This window comes from Ciona robusta, chromosome 2 (assembly GCF_009617815.1).
Source record: "Ciona robusta chromosome 2, ASM961781v2".
Taxonomy (NCBI): Eukaryota; Metazoa; Chordata; class Ascidiacea; order Phlebobranchia; family Cionidae; genus Ciona; species Ciona robusta.
Genome location: NC_143236.1, coordinates 1,945,255 through 1,968,795, shown reverse-complemented (window position 1 = coordinate 1,968,795; position 23,541 = coordinate 1,945,255). Strand labels below are relative to the sequence as shown.

Genomic DNA, 23,541 nt, shown 5'->3' with positions numbered 1-23,541 from the left:
CCATTCTACGCAAAATCTCACTTGACACTGTGAAAAAGTCAATGATTGTATGTTTCATCACAACAAATGTCGCATAATCGGTGGTTTATATACGGACTCTGAGCACAACCAAACAATGGCTTTCTCTATATACACCTTTTTTTTATGGGCAAAAAAGACGTGGTCATGTATTCCTCACTTTACGTAAGGTAAGGTATTTATCCCGTAACATTTTGCCTTTGTGTCAAATTTAATATTAGTTTATTGGATCGCAGACCACAGTCGTTTCACAAATCACAGCACGCGACTGCAGCCGCGCTTTGGGTTTGATAACGATTTTTGTGATACCTCTGCGGTTTTGTAGCACCTTACGCCAAGTGACGTCACGTGAGAAACTACATGCGTCAAAATTGCGCATTCCTGTTTATTATCAACACAAACGGCAGCGTAAGTTATACTTTCTAAATTTATAACGTTCTATCGAAGTGTAACTGCAGTAAGATTTTTTGGCATGTATTAAGTCAAGTGAAGATTTGGTTATAGTTTATTTTTCAAATACGTGCCCATCCATTAGACCTCTATCTACTTTATTATGTTTTTGATTGAAGACAAGTGTTTTCAAAAGACGCACGGTAAAGTTGTTTTACGCACGTTTTTATCATCATTTAAAAATATATAAAATAGATTTTACTTCCTTGGTCCCCTGTTATAGTTTCTAAGCTTTACTGCTAAAAGACTTTACTTTGTAGAATATTCTGTACCAATATGTAAACGTATTAAAGTCTGCAGTTACTGCAAAATGTTTGACTGCTATTATTAGGTTTAAATCCAGTATGGAGATACACATCCTTGATGACACAGTTGAACCAGTTGACTACGGGTTTACTCAAGAAATTTCACCAAACTTCGGATATTGCGAATCACTCGGAGAAGCAGATGAAATAATACGGAACTATCAAGAAAAAACTCTCACCAAATTTTGTGTTTGTAAGTCAGGAAAAAACTTTGGCCAAAAAGGTAAAAATACGTGTCTTAGCATATTGTAACTTAATTATTTCTTTGAAATTTTTTCCAGATTGGCAAAAATCAAGTCACTTTATAAGTTTTGAATCGGAAAGGGGAAATATTCGTATTCCTTTTGATGGGATTCCGTTTATGGTTATTGGGACCAAAGTACTGCAGTGTCAGCATGGGAAGGACAGCCACAAGAAATCTAAGGAACGATACAAACAGATGAAGGCAAATAATAGCTTTTTTCATATTTTCCATTTTTATTCATTTTGCCGACCACAAAGTTTTGTAGCCGTGGTTCTCAATGATAACAAAGAAGCCTATAGTAAGTCATGCTTCATCATATGCTAACTAACTTATTGTCGTTTTTGGCCCAAGTTTCAAACTCTTATATTGCGATTGGCCTATAGACCTGTTTTGCTATCATACATATAACCTAAGAATGTAAATAAAATGATATTTGCCATTTTTTTCTAGGACCTCAAGGAAGGTTTTCGTACCAGTAGGGATTCCACTGATTTATCGTACATTTGCACTCAAGGCTTGAAACTCTTATGTGAATATATATATATGGCCTATAACAAAGTAAAGAAGAAATGCAAATTGTTTAAACTTTGTTTTTTGGATATAGGAAAGAGGAGAGTACCCACCAAGTAAGAAGCAACGAACACTGACAAACCCTACAAAGAAGAAAGATTGTCCAGCTACCATACATCTCAGAGAAGTTGTTACTTTTCCAGAGTTTCAAGTAAGTAATAAACTGTAGGAATATTTTGTTGTGTGTGTGTGTTTATTGTTGCATGAAAAAAAAGTGGCAAATGCTTTTTAATCTGTGTTTTTTTTTGACAAGAAAAGTTCATGATTTACTTAACATGAAAATGGCAAAAATTCCCCATTGCGTTCTAGTCTTATAGATACACTAAATAGGCTTGAGTTTAAACCGTTGTGCATTGCATGCTTGTTTACAAGTTCTGCAAAAGTTATTTCTATGTATGCTCATTGCTTATACAGTCATGCCTACTGTATCGTATCGGTATCGACGGTATGTATGACTTTTTTTATGTATTTATGTATGTACACCATTTTATAGGCTACTGCATTATTTTAGATGTTAAAAGACACCGCAAGATACCGAAGAAAAATATCTTGTGACATTCGTACTTTGCTTAAGAATGACCCAAGTAAAATACAAATGGAACGAAGAATTTATATATTGCTACCTTTCATAAATGAACATAAGTTTCATATCATAGGGCAGGTAGGTATTCTTTATATTATGTTCTATTTAATAGGAAAATTTTTTATTATTTCGTATGCTTAAATTGGGCCTGAAAATTAATAAAACCTACAAAGAGTGAAGTTGGCATTTAGAGATTATTGAATATGGTCAGAACTCGAGGTAATAAGATATATGGTCTACAGTTAGAGGTTAAAAGCTGGACATTGGAAATCTTATTTTAAGTTGTCACCTTCGAGTTTACAAATTTGAACTGAAATACAGCCATCAAAAGAACAATATTTATTATCTATTTTACTTTGGATTGTTCCCTAGCACTTCGCTTATGTAAATAGGTGCATTGTGTTGTAGTTTTACTATTATTATAATAAAGCCATTCTTTTACAGTGTAATCCCAACTTGAAGCAAAATGTTGATCCTCAGTTGGTGGAAAAAATTTATGAACTTGTTAATGTTAGTGGAGTGGACAGCATTGATGAAATGGTGCAACTTTTAAAGAATTTCGTCTTGGAAATTTTTGTTGGAAAAAAAATGCCACCGGTTTCAAATAAAAGGTTTTACCCATCAAAGAAAGATATAAGAGAGCATATGGCAAATGCCGTGGCAAAATTGAGGTAAACATGTAAAATGCTTTTGATTTGTTCACCCGGCATTTTAAGGTTTAATACACTGCATGAGGCAATTTACATTCAAAGCGGAGATGTCTGGTTTTTCTCAAAAATAATTTATTTTATTTATATTGTACAAGGCTTGTAGTGTATATTTGCACTTCTGAGTGTGCTTACATGGTGGTGGGTATATCAGTTTGTGTTGTTTTGTTAAACAATAATTTAAACACTTAAAAAACAAAACAACATTTTTAAATTTAAAATAAAAAAAAAATCATTTATTTTTTAACCTATAATGTGCTCATTAAACTATTAACAAACTTATTCTTACATAAGCTTTTGTTACCAGGCATGTAACGTCCTATTTCGGTCATCTTCATCACAGTAAAAAGAATATAAATTGTCATATCAGCTCAAATTATTTTAAAACTTCATTTGAATCCAATTATTCTGTTACAGACTCTCCAAGTTCCAAGGCAGCTCCATTGAAATGGATGATAAAGTAATGGAATGGTTGCACAAACAACCTGAGAATTGTTTATTCTATCAACCATGTATCATTCAAAAAGTTACCGATGCAAATGAGTATGTAATATTAATTCATAAACTCAATTCACATTTGTAGTATATAGGGTTTAACCCTTTAGGGATGAGATGTGTTTTAAGAAATTTCCTGATTTTTACCTATTGTCACTTATTCCTCTTTTGGAATGAGGTCATCAGAAAATTGTGTTTATGTGTAATTTGATTTATAAACAAGCTATACCTAAAATATATGGAATAAAATGCTCCTGTTGTGATGTTGTCCCACCATTTTAGATTAGAGAGAGAGAAATTAAGATTAACATTGTAAAAAAAAGTTTTAAAAACAAATATTTTGAAAACCCCCTTAAAGCTATTTTTCTGCTTTACAGTGACGAGTTGTCATCTGTAAGTGATTTCTGGCAGAACTTTTGTTTTTTCTATCAAACTCGTGAACAGCAACGTCTAATGGCGATGTATGGAAATGAAATCTGTATACTTGATGCTTCATTTAAGTTAAACAAGTAAAAATTGTTTGTGTTTTATAATTTGTTTTGTTTTTCTATGATTGTACATGGACAACCTTAAATGTAAATCTTTAATTTTCAACTGGTGGAAATTTTACTCTGGTTAAACCACAAAATCTTGTTTGAAAAATTGAGGCAATGGTTTATAAATATTCTTATATTTGAAATTGTTTATATAAGATGTTCTCTCCCACTTTAATTAGATCAAAATTTGTTTAAATAAACTATTTTTAAAGAATAACTGTTTCTAAATATAAAATAGGATTTTGAAAATATGTTTTTTACGGTAACACTTAAATGTTAAATTTTGAAGTCAATTTTTAGTTTAAAATATTCGGCTAAAACTTATGATTTTTCTTGATTTTTTCTCCCAAGATGTTCCCTCCCCCTTTATTTCATCCTGGTGCGAACAAACGTTGACTACCAGGTAGTTGCTACGTTTATCGTACAAGAAGAAACTCCCGATGCTCTTGTGGAAGTCTTTGATCTGTTAAAAGATAAAAACAATAACTGGTCTCCCAAGTATTTTATGATAGATGCTGATGATACGGAAATCAATGCAGTTAAGCAAGCTTTCCCAAGTATGTATGTGTAGTGCAGTGATTCTTAACCTTTTTGCTCATCACTAACCAATCCTTGCAAACCCTCCTACAATAGCTTTATAACAAAACCATAGGAATTTATTTTTTATAGAAGTAACCGCGTTCCTTAATAACAATTTTTGCACAGATGGCTAAGAAACCCTGGTTTAGTGTAACTACTTGAATGAAGGATACTTATTACTTATTTACCCTTGCAAGGCAGAGAAACGACAGTAGATATAACATTGGTTTTAGGTTTTAGTTGTAGCTCAGTTTGTATCAGTGGACTATATCACTATTCACTATGTCACGTTAAATAGGAATGGAAACAGAAAGATCATTGGCCATTGCTCAATTGTATAAAAGAATCAAACCATTTCTAAAACTTTCCAAATTTGTATAAGCTGCTGCTGCCACACATTTTTAATTCTTACAGGGCTACATTGGAAATTTTTAAACCAATACATTTCAACTTCTTCTTTCATTATTTTTTTTAGCAAAGCAAATTATTGAATGTTGGTCAGCAAAGTAATCATTTGGCTTTAGTAGCGTTATTACACTGCACAATTTATATAAACAATGTTTTATTCCAGCATGCCAGATGTATGTGAGTGACTTCCATCGAGAACAAGCTTGGTGGAGATGGTTACATACGGAGAGTAATGGTGTTTCTATGAATGATGTACTTCCGCTTATTATGCAACTAAGGTGGGAAATATCGCAAATAGAAAATTTTTGCACTCTTTTTAAGAAACTAATTTTCATTTGATTATTTTAAATTGGTAATTTACATATTTGTTTTAGTTTTCTGTTAAATTTGTAATGTATGAATTTTCTCCTCCGTTAAATATAACCTTTTTATTTGTTATGTAATATATATTTAACTAATATATACCACAGGAGCTAATTAAAATATTAAGGGCAGCATAATATCGCTAAATGTTTTCTCTTAAAGAAAGGCGCTAATTTTTTTTCCTGAAAATATGAAATTATATTCCAATAATATTGAAATAACAGATCTGTTGCTGAATCTAAAACAATCCAAGAAACTGAAGCTTCGTTAAATCGACTCACATCTCATCCTGTTTGGGTCGTGAACAAAAAACTTCAGTCCTGGTTTCAAAACTCATGGCTTCGTTATAAGGAGGTTATATTTCATTTCAATTGATAGATCTTATTTTTAAGTTAATAATATCCAGATCTATCTTTTATAACATCTCAGTAGGAGTAGTTCGATAGTCTGTGTTGTGTTTATTCATTGTAGTTTTTTAAAGCTTGCCTGGCAAATGAATTTTGTCAATTTAGTTCATGCGACTTGATTTAGGTCACACACATCAAAATTTGTTAGAGGGAAAATTAAAGTTTGCTAAAAGTTTTTTCAAATTTAAGAAGAAACTTAACAGCAGCAGTTTGTATATTGAAGGGTTTGTTTTTTAAAACCTCAAAATTTAATTATTTAACAACTGACTTTTGTTTACCAGAGATGGATTTGGGCATATCGTAGCAACGCGATACTAATCCAAATAAACATGAGAAATGGAATTGATGTTCAAAACCAGCAGTTCAAACATGATGTGTTAATGAACAAAAGACATTTGTCTCTTGTAGAGTTGACTACATTGTTAATAGAAACTTTGTTACCACAAATCTACAGCAGGTTGGTTTTCATGTGTTTTGTCATTTTATTATCTGTGTTTTTCATTTTTTCAGGTAATTTTATGTTGTATTTAAAGAGATTGGTAATTAATTATATGTGTTTTCTCTTTAACAGTTATAGCTTTTATAAATTGGGAATTGTTAAACATTAGGGGAATGTATAACTAATACTTTGTGTGTGAAATTATATTGTAGGAAATTTACTAAAGCAATTAGGAAATTTACTAAAGCAATTTGTAACCGGCGCCGTGGCTCAGTGGTTTAGGCGTCCGCATCGAGAACCGAAGGGCCCCGGTTCGATGCTCGACGGCGGTACTAAACACTGATCGGCGTATGTGTCCTTGGGCAAGACACTTAACGGACATTGCTCCAGCCCAGCGGTCACTTATGGGTTGTCCAAATTACAGTCATACACAGGAAAAAACAAACAATTACCCACAAAGTTGCATATATGTGGTGACTCGCTGCCCAGACGAGGATAAACCTTCTGTGGAAGTGTGTCCGGTTGTGACGCTGTGAGTACGAGTGTAGTTCTCGAATGATGTTCGCGAATCGTGTGAGAACGAGTTCGCAGAAATGGACCGCAGATGGAGTCCCATATATACCGGTCAAGAATCGGGACAAAAAACGGAACTTGGTCGGACCGGAGAACGAGTTCGCAGAAATAGTCCGCAGATGGAGTCCTACGGGTCAAGAATCGGGACAGAAAACGGGACTTGGTCGAAACGGAGAACGAGCCCGCAGAAATAGTCTACAGATGGAGTCCTATATATACGGGTCAAGAATCGGGACAAAAAACGGGACTTGATCGGAACACTGGAGTCGGAACATGATAACAAGAACTTCACTACCGCGAGCACGTCACTTCCGGACAAACAAGGGTGTTGGGGTAATGGGCCAAGTCTGGCCTAAATCCCAGGTCTTCACAGACCTCACCCATACATAATAGAAAAAAAAATAGAAAGCAATTAGCACAAGGACACTAAAAAAAATTCCATTTACTAAATATATTTATATGGGGTAAGATGGGATAATGTAAGCACCTAATACTTGTATTTTCTAATGTTGTTTCAAATAGTTAACAACGCTCTTTTAGAGTCGTTAGGTTATACAATTCTGTAAATAACCTTTGTTTACTACCTAATGAAACGAGAAATTCGAGAATGAAAACATGTCCCAATTTACCTCACCTACTATATCTCAAACAAAAGCTTTTTAGCTTTTTCTCTGTCTTAAGAAATACTAGTGTCTTTGTGTTAATTGCTTTGGTAAAAATGTACATGATAACAACTATATCTTATATGTTAGGTATGTTGAGTTGAACCTCATATCATATGCGGAAAACACAACCTGTTCAAACAATATTTCTCCTTATCTGCAAAACCGACCACAGGAATTCACCCAACATTGCTTGTCACAACTACCTGTGGCTAATGACTTTGGTAAAGATCTCATTAAAAAGGTAATGCAACAAAACATATTTTTTATTTATCTCTTTAATCACAATAACAAATATCACATTAGAAAACGTTACTTTATCTATGTTAAGTAAAATGTGTTAAAAACTAGGCCGAATTGTTATTTCATAAATGTTTGTTACTGTTTGAGATATAGTAGGTGAGGTAAATTGGGACATGTTTTCATTCTCAAATTTCTCGTCTCATTTGGTAGTAAACAAAGGTTATTTACAGAATTGTATAACCCAACGACTCTAAAAGAGCGTTGTTAACTATTTAACACAATATTAGCAAATACAAGTATTAGGTGCTTACATTATCCCATCTTACCCCATATAAATATATTTAGTAAATGGATTTTTTCCAGATTGATGATAAAACTTTTCGTGTCAACAGTCTATGTGGCTTACTTGTATTTATTGTGTGCCTTGGTTCTGAGAGCGAATTCCCTTCGTGTCAGTGTCATGTTTGGACAAGTACATGGTGGCCATGCCCGCATCTATTAGCATTGTTAGAACACAAACTTATTTCATGGTGCCAGTTATCAAGCGCTTACCGGTTGCTGCCGTTTTTGAAAATTGACCACGGAGTCCTGGGTCGTGAGAATTCGAACAGTGACACTTCTGATTCAGTTTTGCTTTGTAAAGACCCAGATGATAGCCATGAAATGGTGAAATTAACTGATGAAGAATCCACTGTCAACACTTCGATTATCTGTGAAGAAAAAACAGATGAAACCTTAAACAATTTTAAAACGAATATGCCACAGAATTGGGAAGTTGTCATATTTGGGGAATAAAGAGTTATTGCACAAGACCTTATAGTTAATTTTTGGTTCAACAGTTGTTGTAGGGACTTCATAACGCTAGGACTAACTTGACATTCAGTATATTAGGTAAATAAACGAGAGGCATTAAGCTACGAACAAATGTATGGACAGCAAGAGTATGAAAGATAACACTGATCTTTCACAACAGAATGGCTTTTGTAGAATAAAGCACACATGCGAAAGCAGTACCGAGTAAAGGTGGCTGTACAAAGTATCCGCAATTCGTCCGTTTTGTCCAGATTTCGCTTCCGCACGCGGAATTCAGAAATGGGTTTGCACGAATTCGCATGCTGGATACTGTGTACAGCCACTTTAAGAATATTTTACACGTGAAAGTAGGGTCTACATAGTTTGCTCGAAGAACAGTCAACCGCTCCACTATAGCTATATACAGTTATGAGGTTGGGAAGGATTTATTCCGACTATTTAGTGTTGCTTCCGTTTACATTGTTTGTTCAATAACTGCAGGTCTTGCAACAATGCTAATCCCACAGTGGAAATTTATTATTGTGGCGACTTGCATGACGTCGACTGATCACACCTTCGTGCATATTATGTGTGGTGGACTTTATCTCTTGTGGATTAACCGCATTGATTCTCCCTTTTATTTTACGTCAACCTCCACACGACTGTATTCCGGTTACCTGCAACGTACTACAATATTGCTTTATAAAGTTAGTTAGTAAATAAAATAAGATCTACAGACTAAAGAAGTGGTGACTTATATATACTTTGTTTTTGTAAAAAGTAATTCGTATAGAACCTCGATATTAAAACCGAGTATGTCCCAACAATAACTCAAAAACACTTTAGGCCGCTCAAAAATAACTCAAAAAACACTTTAGGCCGCTTTTCGTTTCAAGTAAAACACTCTGGGCGCTTTTGGTTGAGGTCTGTTGCTTTCTTCATGTGCTCTTTAAAACGACACGCATTCGTGCATAGACCTGCGGGTTAACCATGCAGAATGGCTCGCATAATGTTTACTGTACTGCGCAATATGATTCGTGGCACTTTTAGGGATAACAGTTTAAGTATAGGTAAGTAAGAATCAGTAGCATATCGACCTAAAAGTGTGTTTCAAATATATATCATGGGTGAGTGTGAGAGTTAAAAATTGAGACTGAGTTTAGATAAAACGAAACTTGCAATTAATTGCAGTCGATGAAAATGATATCGAACATAATCACTCTGTGCTCCAACGTATAAAGACCAATCTGAAAAAGGTTAGCCCTGAAACAGTTCGATTTTTGAACAGTTTTTTTTTACACGATATCTTTTTAGCGATGGGGCTGGGTGATCGTGGTGGCAACCTTCTTTCTACATACAGCACCTAGTCTGGAAATAGCAAGTTTTGGTACAATCGTGTCCTCATTATCTGATGAACTCAATGCCACGAGATTCGAATCAGGTAAACTAAACTAACGCATAAACTCTAGTTCCCATATACTTTTCGTTGATGGTATTGCAGTTTCCATTTGAATAGGTATACTGTATTTGTAAATTCATAAAATATAGGCTACAGTGGGCAGAACCTACGTGGCACAGTAGCAAATATTAAAAATGTCGACGCCTTCCGCACGTTTATTTTCTCAATTTTCAGTATAGCATAAATTACTACCATGGCGTCCTGTATAAAGGTATGAGGGCGACATGGTTACTATACCAATATAGCCTGTGTTTCAGAAATAATTAAACGACCCGCATTAGTGTATAACGCCTTATTTGCATGATAATTGGCACAGATGCAAAAGGTTTTTTTTATGTGTCGCAAGTATACAGAATTCCGTAATACCTTTGAGCCTTTACTCTAGTCTCCAGCTTGTTCTTTCAGGGTGGATTGGATCGCTGGTAATCGCTTTCTCGGTGGGGTTTTCACCGGTGAGCAACATTCTAATACAAAGTTGTCTTGGTGCGCGATATGTTGCGTTGATTGGGGTAATTGGAGCTTCGGCTGCTTTGGTAGCAACGTCATTTGTTCGTAATCTGTATTTGATGTTTCTTACTTACAGGTTAGGACACATAAAGCAGATATATAGTAGGGTGGGGGGAGATGGAACACCTTTTCATTCTATTTCCTGGTCATATTTCGTAGTAAACAAAGAACATTCAAAGAATTATAAAACCGTATCCTCACGACTCCCAATAGAGTAAATAGACCATTGTTAATTTTTAAAACACGATCAGGATATTTGAATATTAAGTGCTAAAGGTGTCCCATCTTCTCCCAACCTACCATATATATGCAGCTGAAAGAGCGTCTTTAAAATTACCCTCGAAACTTCTCATTTTTCATATTTTTTTCACAGCGTTTTATTTGGCATATGCTTCAACTTCATCATTAACTCGGGTGTGGTGTTGGTTGGCGCATATTTTCCAAACAAGAATCAAGCTCTTGCAACTGGACTTGCATCAAGCGGAATGTCTTTCGGTAAAACGTTGTTGTGATGCTTACACATTATACAAAATAGCTAACTTATAACCTTTGTTTTTTACAGGCTCATTATTATCTAATGTCATATCCGAAGTTATTGTTACAAGATACGGATGGCGCCGACGAATTCAAATATTTGCGTCAATCATATTTGTGATTGGCATACCATGTGTAGCAACATTCAAACCGGCAGTAATAAACACATCTCCACGTGAAGGTATATTCAAACTAACGCCAGGTTGCTAGACTTTTTTATTGTGTTTTACCAGAAAACTCCGCTATACGATAACGATCGGCAGGCCAAACAGATGTGAAGCGTTTATAACCTTGTGTAAAACACCTTTTTCTATTTGTGGTTGTTTGCAACTTTATGTTGGGGCGTGAGCTATTTTCTACCCACCGTGTTTCTTGTAAGGACTTTCTAAATACCCTTTAATTATGGGATTGGCAAGTACAACATTTTACTATCCCAATATTTCTTGCAGATCGATTACATGGAAAGTATCGATATTCCGTCTGCAACCGGTGCTTGGGTATTAACTGTATACGGGGTTGCCTCCTTTATTGGCAGAATACTTGGCGCTGTTTTTGGTGAAAAAATCATGGCTTACGGTTCAAGGTTTGGGGAAGATTCATGCAGAAGATTCAGTCTTGCTTCCGTTTATGTTGTTTGTGCAGTAATTGCAGGTCTTGCAGCAATGCTAACGCCACAGTGGAAATTGCTTGGTGTTGTCTACGCTTACATAATAGGTATATAGTACTGTGGTGTAAGATGGATATCGTTAGCATATAGTATGTTTTATATATTTCCTGATCGTTTTTTAATAATTAACAACGCTCTTTTGACTGGTAAAGATATGGTTATATCAATTTGTAATTCGGTATGCTATGGTTTTATCTATAAATACTGTATAGTATTGTGGGGGGTAACGGGAAACCTTTAGCACCTATTATCCAAATATCATGATCGTGTTTTAAACAATTAACAACGGTCTATGGGGATTGTGAATATACATTTTTAGATTTATTAAAGTGTTCTTTGTTTACTACCAAATGGGACGAGAAAATGGAATAAAAAGGTTTCCCATCTTCCCCCACCCTACTATCTTATGCTAATTAGTTTAAAACGTGTTCATTCATTAGATCTGTGATCTCTTGTTGTAAATTATTTGCAAAGAAATCCTATGTACAAGAGCCATAGAAATATAGGTGTGTATACGACTCTGCTATGTACAATAAAAATCGAAAAAAAATGATCAAAAGTAAACAAGGCCTAATGCGATGTATATAGTTGTAATTATCGGAAGAGCATTATGTCTCACGTAATAAGACATATGGTTGCCTCAGACACAATATTTTCCAGCTGGACCGTATATTTTAGGCCTCATATTGTATTTATTGCGACCTACAGTGCATGCGCAATAGCACCAGGTCCAAATTCAATGTTCGGTACAAATATATCACGATACTGGAGTTGTACAATGCGTATTTTTAACCTAATTTTTTTACTATTAATCTATAAGGAAACGTGCCTATTCATTAGTGCCCATCTCTCTTGTTGATAAAAATTTCGGCGCCAACTGAGACAAGTTTGTTAAAATTCATGACGTCAGGACATCAACGAATATTGCTGCTGTACACTGTTGTTTATGAATGATTTGTTGCAGTTTTAGTTTAACCGACGCGTATAGGATTAGGAACGCTATTTTATAAAAAAAGTAACAGGTTGCTATAAAACGACAAAAAAAGGATCAGAAAACGGTGTTTGTATATGTTCAAGACGAAAAAATCTCGTTTAAGGAAATGTGTTGAAATCATGATTCTTGTACCATAGTTTAAAAAATACGACATTTATTAAACTATGTTTATACTCCCATGAGCTGCATTTGGATTGGTTATATAGCTATAGCTGAATGTGACTTACTTTATCCTCGCGTGGCCGGAAAACGACGGTCGTTATAACACGGGTGTTAATACACCTCATGTCAGCAGTCATCTTACGAGTTATTACCATGTATGTTACTTCGTGGGTGAATATTTTTTGTTTTAGGATTTTTTTTATATATTATATAGTTGATAATTTGGACCACCCATTAGTGACCACTTGGTTGAAGCAATTACCGACTACCGTTAAATGTCTTGCCAAAGGACACATACGCCCACAATGGTAGCAGCGACGAGCCTTGAACCCATTACTTCTGGGTTACAGGCAGGCTCGCCAACCACTTTGCCACCGCGCCGGACGATCTCACCTTATTAAGATAATTTACGTCTTTCATGATGTTTATCTAGTCACCTGCTGCCTTGTATTAGTGTGTTTTAGTGTTACATTAATTTTTAATTAATGTTAGGTACAACAACATAAGTATCATTGATGGTTTTTAGTTAATTGTTAGTGCTTGGCCAGTAAATCCCTTTAATTATGGATAAACCGGGATCAAAAATGGATGAAGCAATTATAAATAGAATGAAACATTTTGAGACGTTTTATGAGCAAGCTCCTCCAGGAATGGTGAAGGAGAGAGAAGAAGCTCCCGAAGAATGTATTCCTGACACAGATGGTAATCGTGAGGCGCGTGAGTTTTTAGCTAATGCTCCGAAAAAGGGATTATGGATGCCGCTGGGAAAAGAAGTAAAAGTAATGCAGTGTTGGAGGTGCAAGAACTATGGTCACAGGACTGGGGATAGGGAGTGCCCATTGTTTCAGTCTGGAAATGCTGAAATTGAAAAGTTTCGAGCCGCTCATGAAGATCCAATGCATGGGATGTTGGATAACAAAGCGAAGGCCGAGCAGGAAAACAAACTTCGCTTCTTGCAACAGATGCTGGAAGGATCAACCTCTGATGAAGATTCTTCTTCCAAAGAAGAAAGCCCTAAGAGGAAAAAGAAGAAGACGAAAAAGAAAAAAGAAAAATGGGTTGAAAAAGAGACTTTAGACAAATCATCTTCGAGTAAAAAAAAGAAAAAAAAAGACAAAGAGAAAATCAACATAAATGCCAAGATATATCCAGAACAATTTATCATGATATGTTAGTACTACTTCAGGTTTATAAGTCACTCCATTGCAAATGATTAGGTTTCCAGTCTCCAAAGAACAAGTAATATTTTCTGTCATTGTTGGATGTCTAACAAAAGTACAAAACGGGTAAATTCTTTAATTTATACTTTTCTTATAATATTAATATTGAAAACATTTTTTCGAATTTCTTAGACCTTACTAATGATACTTACTCTATAACTTTATAGTGAAAAAAGTGCTGTGTTGAAAATTAAATTTAAAAATGAGGAAATGCTCCGTCACCTTAATTCACCTGACTTGCATAAGGTGAGGCCAAAGAAACAACTTTGAATCAAAATTCACACAGGCCACCAGCTAAAGTAATTACGATAGATACATTTATGGTAAAATTAATTTGCAGTATCCGATGGTGAAACAATATAAAATATAGGCGTATAATATTTAATTTGTTATAATTTACCGAATCATACTCAAATTTAGGATTTAGGGAATCTATTTAAAATGAAAAACTGCCTAGTAAAACAATAACACATAAAATATTACTTACATACTTTACAAGTTCCACCACAGAGCAGAATCAGCAGACGACAGCAAACCTTAAACGTAAATGTGCAAATTTATTGATTAACTAAAATTTTGCCAAAAATACAACCATTTGTGCTTCAGTGTTTTTATGTCGTGTTTTTTGACAATAAAAATATTTAGCACACGTTAACCTAAGCGTGGTCAGATTCAAATAGAACATACCAGAAATAATCAACCGCGATTGCCAATTGTTTTACATTTTTTAATGTAACAACTTATTGTAAAGAATTATATAACGTGACTGTGTAGTTTGCTTTATAACTCTCCGTGCAACACTGTAAGGACATGTGTGGTGTTTACAAAGTTGTTATGATAATAATTTACTCGGTGACAAAAGCACGCGACTCCTAAGACGAGAAATGGTAAGTTATATTGTAAATACTACGCTATTATAATTCATCATATTTATTCATATACTATATTTTAACAGCCGAAAGTAAAAACGAAACGAAGTACGAAACTGCTTCACCCCAACAGTAGAACAGCATTAAACATAGTACAGCAGTCACGCAGACATAACTTAAAGCTGAACAAAGCAAAGGAACGAGCATCAAGGCTTGATTCAATTGTTGAGAAACTTCTGTGGTTCCAGTCAAATTTAGAAAGCGATAAATGTTACAGCAAATTTGAGTATACTGAATTGGTTGAAAGGTATAATATATATGTTTAATTTGTATTCTTAGTGATGGTGATGGGTGAAAATATTACTTACCAATAATATAAAGACACGCTAACTTTTTAAATTAATGCAGGGTGCCAACTGCCAATCATCCCATTTAACTAACCCATGTACAGTTATTTAGGACCGGGTTGGACACAAATGTGGTCGTTACTTACTAAAGCCCTATACATACGTGCTGACGCTGAATATACCTAAACAAGACGTAGTTTAGGAAATTCTTATGTTTATACAATCCCATGGTTTGTAAGTGTTTTAAACATTTAAAAACCTATGTAATTCCACTCTGGCAGAAAAAAATTTGCATGTCTTTCCTTTAATTATTGGTAGGTAAAAATATTTGTCTTTAACTGTTTCTCCCTGTTAATAGCTGTATAATTTTTAAGTGGGAAATTTGTATTAAAAATGCACAAAAAGTTGTGTGTACTCGTATTTTTGTGTGTGGGATGTCATGAAGTAAAACAATACTATAATATGTCATATTCTTCCAGAACTCATTTTACTAAGTTTTATATTAATTAATTTCTGAAAGGTTATATCACAAATTCACAATGTCTCATTGGGTATGTGTTTACCTAACCCTAGCGCTAAACACTGACCACTAGCATAATCTGTAACTAGGGATGCACATTACAGAATTTCGAATCCGTGAGATTCGAATCTTTTTGTATTCAAATCTTATTAAGGGATTCAGTATTCTGTTTAATGACATCATCTCATACCCTGTATTAGCAATTTTGAAACTTAATAATTTTGAAAAAAAATATTTTTTTCTGTTTGTGGGACTTTCGAGAGTATACGTTTTGCAACGTTTTTTCATAGCCTGCAATATGTTTCATGACGCAAAAAAACTACCCAATAGTACAATTTTTGATCATTTTACAACTCATAATCCAACAAGGCTACTATGTAAGAGTCTATAAACTGACTTATGTGGGTAAAATTATTTTTTCTATAAAAAGATTCGAAATTCTAGATTCGAAATAAAGTATTCTAGGATATCCTAGAATTCCTAATTATTCTGTAATGTGCATCCCTATCTGTAACGTCACATATAGTTATTTTTACAAATGCCTTACTTTATTTTTAACTTATATATTGGGATCTGGAAGACCTAGGAAACAATTTAGAATAAAAATTCACTGGTCACCACCACAGATAATGCCTGTTCATTTTGTAACAAACCTGAAAATTGGAACAGCTCAATATTCATTAGATAGACAAACCGTTGGTCACAGACTCACAGTGATTCAACTATTACAATATACCTTATGATAACCCATTTGTTTTACTGTTTTTTTCTAAACAACACAAATTTCAGGCATTAAGTTTTGCTCAGTTTTTTATATTTAAACAGATACTTTACAAGATTCAATGATGAACTAGAACAAATTGAAATAATTCGAAGTGTTGGGTGTAGAAAGCCTATCCAACACGGAGCTAGAGAACGGTCAATTAAATTAGCGCAAGAACATGAACTAATGTTATTCAACAGCACCGGTTTGGAACTACCAGATGTTTTCAATAAAAAGAATTTCAGGTGAGTCTGTGTACCAAATATGTGTGTACTGTCTATACAAACCAGTCATTAATTTCAATTTTGTTTCAGAGAGTTTATGGAATGGGATGGCACACCTCAAACTCTTCCGAGGTTAAAACTAATGCGATTTGTTAAACCAAAAGTAAAAACATAATAAATATTAACTAGCTTGGTACAGTTCATGAATATTCTTTCATAAAAAAAGGAAGATTAATGATCAGTTTTTCTTAGATTTCCTATTAGAATGCTTCAGTACAGTTGGTTTACCAATAGGCTAATAACTTTATAAATCTTAAGTAACAACATATTTAGGCGCTCGCATTGTGACCAAAGTACAGGTGGCTAAATTCTGTTAGCATTGTGGATAAGTATCTTTAGACAAGATCTTTGATACAGCCATGTTGTCAATAATGATTTGTCATAATTATCAGGCATAGCCAAACGCCCAAGTAGAACTCTTTATATCAGTGGCCACATTATCAAGAGTTGACCATTTGTCGCGTCTTAAACGTCCCGTTTTTCCTGCAATTTCTAAACACTACTAACAAAGTGTTAGTAAAGAGTAAACACAATAAAGGTCATACGAGAAATACTTACACTATTCATCTATCCCGATGTGTCACTAAATAACTTTGCATATACCAGCTTCCACCAGAGGCCATACAGCTTTTCGCTGTGTATGTGATATGCCTTTAGCTGTGTATATGCCTTTTCCCCTCTTTACGTCAGTTATGCCTCATCTCCATACCGCGAAAGGGCCTGAGCTTCAGAAAGGCTTCTTTCGTTGCCTAATGACCCACAGCCGGCTAGTGATGCAGTTATAAGATGCGACCGACATTTTATTGATATTGCATAAAATATCTCCAGTTGGCCAAGCATAGACATACAAAAATGGTCGTTGTCTTCTAATCGCTTTCTTTTTCATGTTGTATAACTTGCAAGTTGATATTTCGTACGACATTGAGTGCGATAATTTCGCCATGTTGGTATCGTGGTACTCCCGTCGCATATTATTGACACAATGTTATGACGACCGAATGTTAAGCACCACATTGACCGTTACAAAACTGCGTCGGGTTGTTAATAAAAGTGATCTAAATTCGAGGGTATAGTATCACTGCGCCGATAGTGACATAATCACCGGCCGCGACATCCAACCTGACAACTCTATCAAAATTGACATAACTGCACTAAACGCAGGGTAAGGGCACTGCTCTCACTCATCATATCACCGTCATACTATAATTGTGACGTTGCCTTTTTCCAATCGCGCTACATTGCGTTTTAATATATAGTAGGGTGGGGGAAGATGGGACACTTTGTCAGACGAGACTCTTTTTTAATTTTCTTTTTACGGACCCCCATTTAATGATAACCAGGAAAATAAGGTTACAGAATTATTCGACAGTATTATCACGACCTTATAAAACGCCCGTCAAAGCTGATTACTGTTTTTAAATATTAAAAAAATATGTAAAATAGAAACAGTATACTTTGAACAGGTAAAAAAAATGCGAAATAGTAAGGCGCCATTTTTTAATGCTTGCTAAATCATAGTAAAGCCAATGATTTTTTTTTAGTTTGCGTGTGCGAACGATTAAACTAGTTTCATAGCTTCATAAAACAACCTTGAATATTTCGTACAGTTTGGTTTTGTCCCATAAACTAGTTTTAGTTTTGTAAAAAAACACTGAGATATAAGCATGAAGAAAACAGGCTATAAGATACTGATATAATAAAAAGATAATATTTTGATAATATATTCAAAATTTGGTCATTTGCACTTGGTGTTAATTTATAAGAAGGGGCTTGTGCCCAAAACAGAGTAGTAATACCCAATTTGTAGCAAAAATAAAAACTATCAATAGGTATGGTCAATTTTCTGTTATTACAAGTTCATATACATTTGTAGGATACAATATTTATCCATTGATATTCCAACATTATCCATTGTTGTTCTAACAATACCAATTGTTATGCAATAATATAATGTAGGGGAGACCGGGGATACTTCGGACGCGGGGTAGTTCGGACCATGTACATGACGTCACAATAGAGCATTGTGATATCATTATTAACAAATCTTATTGTTTCCATTACAAAGCAGCATAATGTTTGGGGGCATGCACAGTTCAACCGATTATTTAAAATAAAAAAAGTTAGTTTAACAGAAATATCTACTTTTTAAGTTTTTGGTTGTAAGGGTATAGTTTGGTTGCTGATAGCCGAAAGTAATTCTTTTGCGGTGGAAGTCGTAGTTTAGAAGCAACACTTCAATAAGCAAACGTAGATTTTGAGCAGGAGGTAAACAGGCGGCTATGTTTTTGCTTTTTTTATGTCACCACGTGTCTGGGGATACGTCGGACAACATGCCCGGGTTGGTAAGGTGTATTATGTTGTATGCTCACAATAGTTTTAGATCATAAAAAATAGTAAGAACGTTTAAAAGAAAGACGACATCAGGAGAGTATCAAGCGACTGAATGAAAAAAAGCTATTTTCCAGTTATTGAAGATGATACTCGTACAGACAGGGGACTATTAAGGATTAAGATTTCTCATCAACCTTTCCTGTTTTAATATGCGCTAAAGTACCAGCTTAGCCTAGTCGATTTATATATTAGATGATTCGTTATTATTTCGTTTGTCGTTTTTACCAACGGTGTCGAATAAAACCAAAAAACGTATACTGTCCGAGGTGACCCCGGACATGTCCGATGTTACCCCGGTACCGGGGCAACACCGGACACTTGAGAGCCTTCGGAATTTGACCTTTTTCATGCATTTCTAGTTTTCTTTGGCATGCGACTCTCCTACCCTTTTTCGGCAAAGGATCACCTTTTACAACAAACTAACATTTAAATTCATGTGATGCATATAAAAAAAATTATTAGCAATTTTCAAAAAAACGTCCGAACCATCCCCGGTCTACCCTATAGGTAATATACGTTAAAAACCACAGCAGTAGGGCAAGAAAAGAATGTTTAGACTTAATTTTTAAAGCGTACAGTATTTTTTCGTGTTATTTACGTATATTCCTATTTATAAATACACTTATTAATCAAAATTAACAATGATTTCAAACTGTCCCATCTTATCCTGTGTGTTTTCAAATTTGTAAAATTTCACTTGTTGTGCGGATAGTTAAATAACTCCTCGTGTGTTTTATTATATTTTATTAAATTGGTGTCAATTAATAAAGGAATGATAGTACTAATTCGTGGCATTAACCAAAAACCGTCATCTATTTTGATTTTGGAAATACTTGGCAATATGTGGTTAAGTGTCCTTATCTTCCGCCATTGTACTATAAAGTAAGTCGCTTGAGACTTATGTTACAGTGTATTAAAAGAAATATTATTACATTATGCGTCAATTATACTGCGTGTTAATAATACCTCATCATTTGTGTACAATTTTGCTTCGACGCAATACCGGCATGGGCAACATGAAAAAATATGGCGAAACGTAATCATAGAACAATCGCGTATTTCAGCTATTACGTAATGAAACCAATGACAAAACATTAACGCGAGCGGTAGAGAGCAAAATTTAAAACGATTTTATTGGTTTGTGGCGTAACAAAACATCGAATGTGAACGAGATCTTGCCTGTGACGTCATTGAATAGGAACATAAGAGCTCTATAGTCGTCTCGTGTGCGTAGGTGCTTTCCGCCAATTCTCCCACATCAACCACAGTATCCTGCTCACGTTGAACCGTGCGGTTGTGCTTACAAATGAGTAGTTGTTTAGTGCAAGTTTACCCAAACTAATGCTTTTGTGTTTTATATCAAGTCGAACTAATGCAATATGTTAGTATCAAGAATGTGAGAAATAACAACACGTTCGGCAGGGTATTGGAAAAATTATGTTATTGTCAAACGTGGTAGGCCTATAGTTAACTCGATAGTCCATGGTATACTATAGGACATAGGTATTTGAAAATATGAGATAAGAAATGTCTCCAGCGTAGCTCAAGTAATTAGTTAATATTTACTCAGTAAAGAAACAACAGTTTCCTAACTTGGGTTATTAAGCAATGTTGGTGTATCTTGAACTATAGTGCCAAAATATATATCGCTACTCACCATTATAAATTATTCAAAACGTCGCCTTTATAAACCTGCGTCTTGTAAATAGATAGTACATCGTGTTATGAACGTATAAATATTTGTTTAAAGGAATTCAACTGGACACAGCATAATATACTGTCATGTCGTTTCAATATTACTACCGTAGAGTGCTGAATAATTTCAACAATTTTACGCTTGACGACGTCACTTAACCCTTCGTGTATCGATAGAGATATTCTTAATTCTAAGGCTCGGGCTCTGGTTAAAGTGCGGTGCACATATACTTTACTCGTTTAGTGCTGTGAAAATGTATCCTTTACTCGTTTTACAGTTGAGTGCTGTAAACGTTTTGATCCTCACTGCCCTGGGAATTGTTGTTTTTGCAGCGTTTGTGTTCAAGTTTTTCACTTTACATCGTCTTCGTAACATCTAAGCCCTAAGGCTTCCCAAAGTGCGACGTAAGCTTAGGTTCTTTTAACGGTCAGGTTTCTTGGGCATGGGGAAAACCGAAGGCATACGAGAAGTATGTGGTGAAAGTCTTTAAAAATTAACTATTTCGTTTCTCTCCATAATTCCAGCAAACCTTGCAGCGCTTCTTTCTATATTTTTATTGAGCGATTAAGCTGGTTATATTTGTACAAAAATGGAGATTTCGATCAATGAAAGCTACAAAATTGACTACAGTCACGAGAAAATAGGATTAGCAGTGGTTTTTCTTTCAGAAATGAAAAGTGGTTGGTAAAACATAAACTTATTTAAGGGCAGTGTGTTTTATGCTAATACTTTTAAAGCCCTATCAGCACCCACACAATATAATACATTTTTTACGTTACGTTTATATAGTACAGTGGGAGAAGGCGGGACACCTTTAGCACATATCATATCCAAATATCCTGATCGTGTTTTAAACAATTAACAACGGTCTATTGAAGTCGTAAGAATACGGTTTTATATTTTTCGAATGTTCTTTGTATGTGACGAGGAAAGAGAATAACGAGGTGTCCCATCTTCCCCGACCCTGCTATATATATCTTACCGCCGGCTGAAAATAGTGTACAACAGGTTTTTAGAAAGATCGTTTCATTATTTTTATTTTGGCCGAATAGATTCACCTGAAACTAAAAAGGCTCTTCTAGAAGATTATGAGGATTTTAAGAAGTTGTTTGCTGACATGCGGTTTGATGTGAAGAGCTACTCCGGTGAAATGAAATTTTCAACAGTAGTAGAAGTATGTACGTAGTTGCTGTATCAACACGCAGTGGGTATGATAACATTATGTAATCAATTTAGAATCTGGAAGCCGTTCTAGAGGAAATTCAAAGAAACCCTCTCATCAGTTGCTTTATATGCATGTTTATTGGCCATGGGGGTCCTGGATTCATAAATACAGCAGATGGCAAACTTGATATTCACGAAAATATCCTCAGCAAGTTTATGCCACAAGATTGCTTGAAAGGGAAACCGAAAATATTTATATTTCAGGTTTGCGGTAACTTTAACTGTTTTTTTAGCGACTAACCAATACCGGCGATAAAGCGCTTTTTTGTGTTTAGACTTGCAGAGGTACGAGACACAATTTTGATAGCCTCGCTTGCTCCGGTACTCTTACAGTTCCAACAGTACTAAACCCAGAGGGCTCGGATATGTTACTTTGCTATGCTTCCTGGCAAGGTATGCCTATATTGCAGCTTTAACAGTCCATTATCACAGATTACTTAATAAAATGAACACTTGTATATTTGTGTTCCAAATTATGTATAGTATGGTGGGGAAGATGGGACACCTTTAGCATATAATATTAAAATATCCTTATCGTATTTTAAACAATTACCAACGGTTTGTGGGAGTCGTAAGAACACGGTCTTATAATCTTTAAATGTTATTTGTTTACTACCAAATTGAAAGAGAAAATAGAATGAAAAGGTGTCCTATCTTACCCCGCCCTACTATATATACATATATTCAATACATTATTACAAGCAATGAGAAATCTGTATGGTTCTGTTAAGGTTTTGTGTCGTACTGTGTAAATACAAAAGGAAAAGGGACATGCTATCTACAAGAGTTACACAGCATGTTGAGAAAGTTTGCAGGTAATTTTATCTGCGTTTGATGTGTGCTTACAAAATCGTTTATCTGTTTGTACACCCAGATGGTACAAACCATTTGATTGACATACTGACTGTACTGAATCGGCAAGTCAGCAGCTCGCCTATTATGAACTCACAAAGAACGGATTACTTTTATCAAATGCCCTCTTTCGAATCATCTTTAAGAAAAAAGTTGTTTCTCTTGGTTGACCAGAGAATGCCAGAAACTGCGCCAACCGGAGACAGGGGTGATTCGGGGGATTTCCAGTCGTCACAACTCAATGTTAACGTTTAGCATGTTTGTCCACAATCATTTTTTATGTCATTCCTGTACAAAAACTGGTTATAGCATTTACATGCATTCCCTATAATAAAACTCTGGTTGAAATCGATGAATTTTATTTACTGTAATATGAATTTGATCTTTTCAACGCTCAACAGTTCCTAATTGTAACTAACTTCTGTCTAGAAGTGTAGAATACTTATTTGAAAATATTCATTTGTAGGAATGAAGTTACACAAATAATTTTAACCTGTTTATTGTACAGCTCACGTGTCTTCCGTAATATTATTATTATTAATAATTCTTCAGGTATATAATGGCAAAAATTAATTAATGTATACCTAGAATGACTAACATTTCTTTGTTTGTTTTAATACCAATCATAAAATCAACAACGCTTAAATATACAAGAACTAGAAATAAATTGAGCATTCA

The 23,541-nt window shown here is 34.8% G+C and overlaps 5 protein-coding genes across 9 annotated transcripts; all 5 read left to right on the top strand.

The window, feature by feature from the left end:
* The first annotated feature begins 321 nt into the window (after nt 1–321).
* On the top strand, nt 322–8,394 carry LOC149739962 (uncharacterized). Of its 3 annotated transcripts, none has more exons than XM_089873307.1 (14): nt 322–426; nt 800–996; nt 1,055–1,218; nt 1,622–1,738; nt 2,099–2,248; nt 2,615–2,841; nt 3,295–3,420; nt 3,750–3,881; nt 4,260–4,465; nt 5,059–5,173; nt 5,483–5,612; nt 5,947–6,122; nt 7,430–7,583; nt 7,946–8,394. In XM_089873307.1, the coding sequence occupies exons 2-14, from the start codon at nt 813–815 to the stop codon at nt 8,375–8,377; spliced, it is 2,313 nt and encodes a 770-aa protein (XP_089729433.1). In that variant the 5' UTR covers nt 322–426; nt 800–812; the 3' UTR covers nt 8,378–8,394. The 3 variants fall into 3 exon arrangements, with proteins under 3 accessions (XP_089729433.1, XP_089729434.1, XP_089729435.1); XM_089873308.1 differs by lacking the exon at nt 322–426 and adding an exon at nt 594–611; XM_089873309.1 differs by lacking the exon at nt 322–426 and having other exon boundaries at nt 639–966.
* Nucleotides 8,395–8,541: 147 nt separating this feature from the next.
* Nucleotides 8,542–12,294, top strand: LOC149739961 (monocarboxylate transporter 14-like). Of its 3 annotated transcripts, XM_089873317.1 has the most exons (8): nt 8,542–9,444; nt 9,566–9,630; nt 9,689–9,815; nt 10,239–10,416; nt 10,714–10,835; nt 10,903–11,055; nt 11,108–11,248; nt 11,324–12,294. In XM_089873317.1, the coding sequence occupies exons 1-7, from the start codon at nt 9,372–9,374 to the stop codon at nt 11,125–11,127; spliced, it is 738 nt and encodes a 245-aa protein (XP_089729443.1). In that variant the 5' UTR covers nt 8,542–9,371; the 3' UTR covers nt 11,128–11,248; nt 11,324–12,294. The 3 variants fall into 3 exon arrangements, with proteins under 3 accessions (XP_089729443.1, XP_089729440.1, XP_089729441.1); XM_089873314.1 differs by lacking the exon at nt 11,108–11,248; XM_089873315.1 differs by lacking the exon at nt 11,108–11,248 and having other exon boundaries at nt 9,365–9,501.
* An 828-nt stretch (nt 12,295–13,122) lies between these two features.
* On the top strand, nt 13,123–14,465 carry LOC149739960 (retinitis pigmentosa 9 protein-like). Its single transcript, XM_089873318.1, has one exon. It carries the CDS (start codon nt 13,261–13,263, stop codon nt 13,870–13,872), a length of 612 nt encoding a protein of 203 aa, XP_089729444.1. The 5' UTR covers nt 13,123–13,260; the 3' UTR covers nt 13,873–14,465.
* A 103-nt stretch (nt 14,466–14,568) lies between these two features.
* On the top strand, nt 14,569–16,841 carry LOC149739959 (translation machinery-associated protein 16-like). Its single transcript, XM_089873319.1, has 4 exons — nt 14,569–14,804; nt 14,873–15,093; nt 16,479–16,661; nt 16,731–16,841. Exons 1-4 carry the CDS (start codon nt 14,802–14,804, stop codon nt 16,813–16,815), a joined length of 492 nt encoding a protein of 163 aa, XP_089729445.1. The 5' UTR covers nt 14,569–14,801; the 3' UTR covers nt 16,816–16,841.
* A 3,512-nt stretch (nt 16,842–20,353) lies between these two features.
* Nucleotides 20,354–23,536, top strand: LOC149739958 (caspase-6-like). Its single transcript, XM_089873313.1, has 6 exons — nt 20,354–21,467; nt 21,840–21,961; nt 22,024–22,215; nt 22,287–22,404; nt 22,743–22,826; nt 22,886–23,536. The coding sequence occupies exons 1-6, from the start codon at nt 21,377–21,379 to the stop codon at nt 23,116–23,118; spliced, it is 840 nt and encodes a 279-aa protein (XP_089729439.1). The 5' UTR covers nt 20,354–21,376; the 3' UTR covers nt 23,119–23,536.
* Nucleotides 23,537–23,541: the final 5 nt, after the last annotated feature.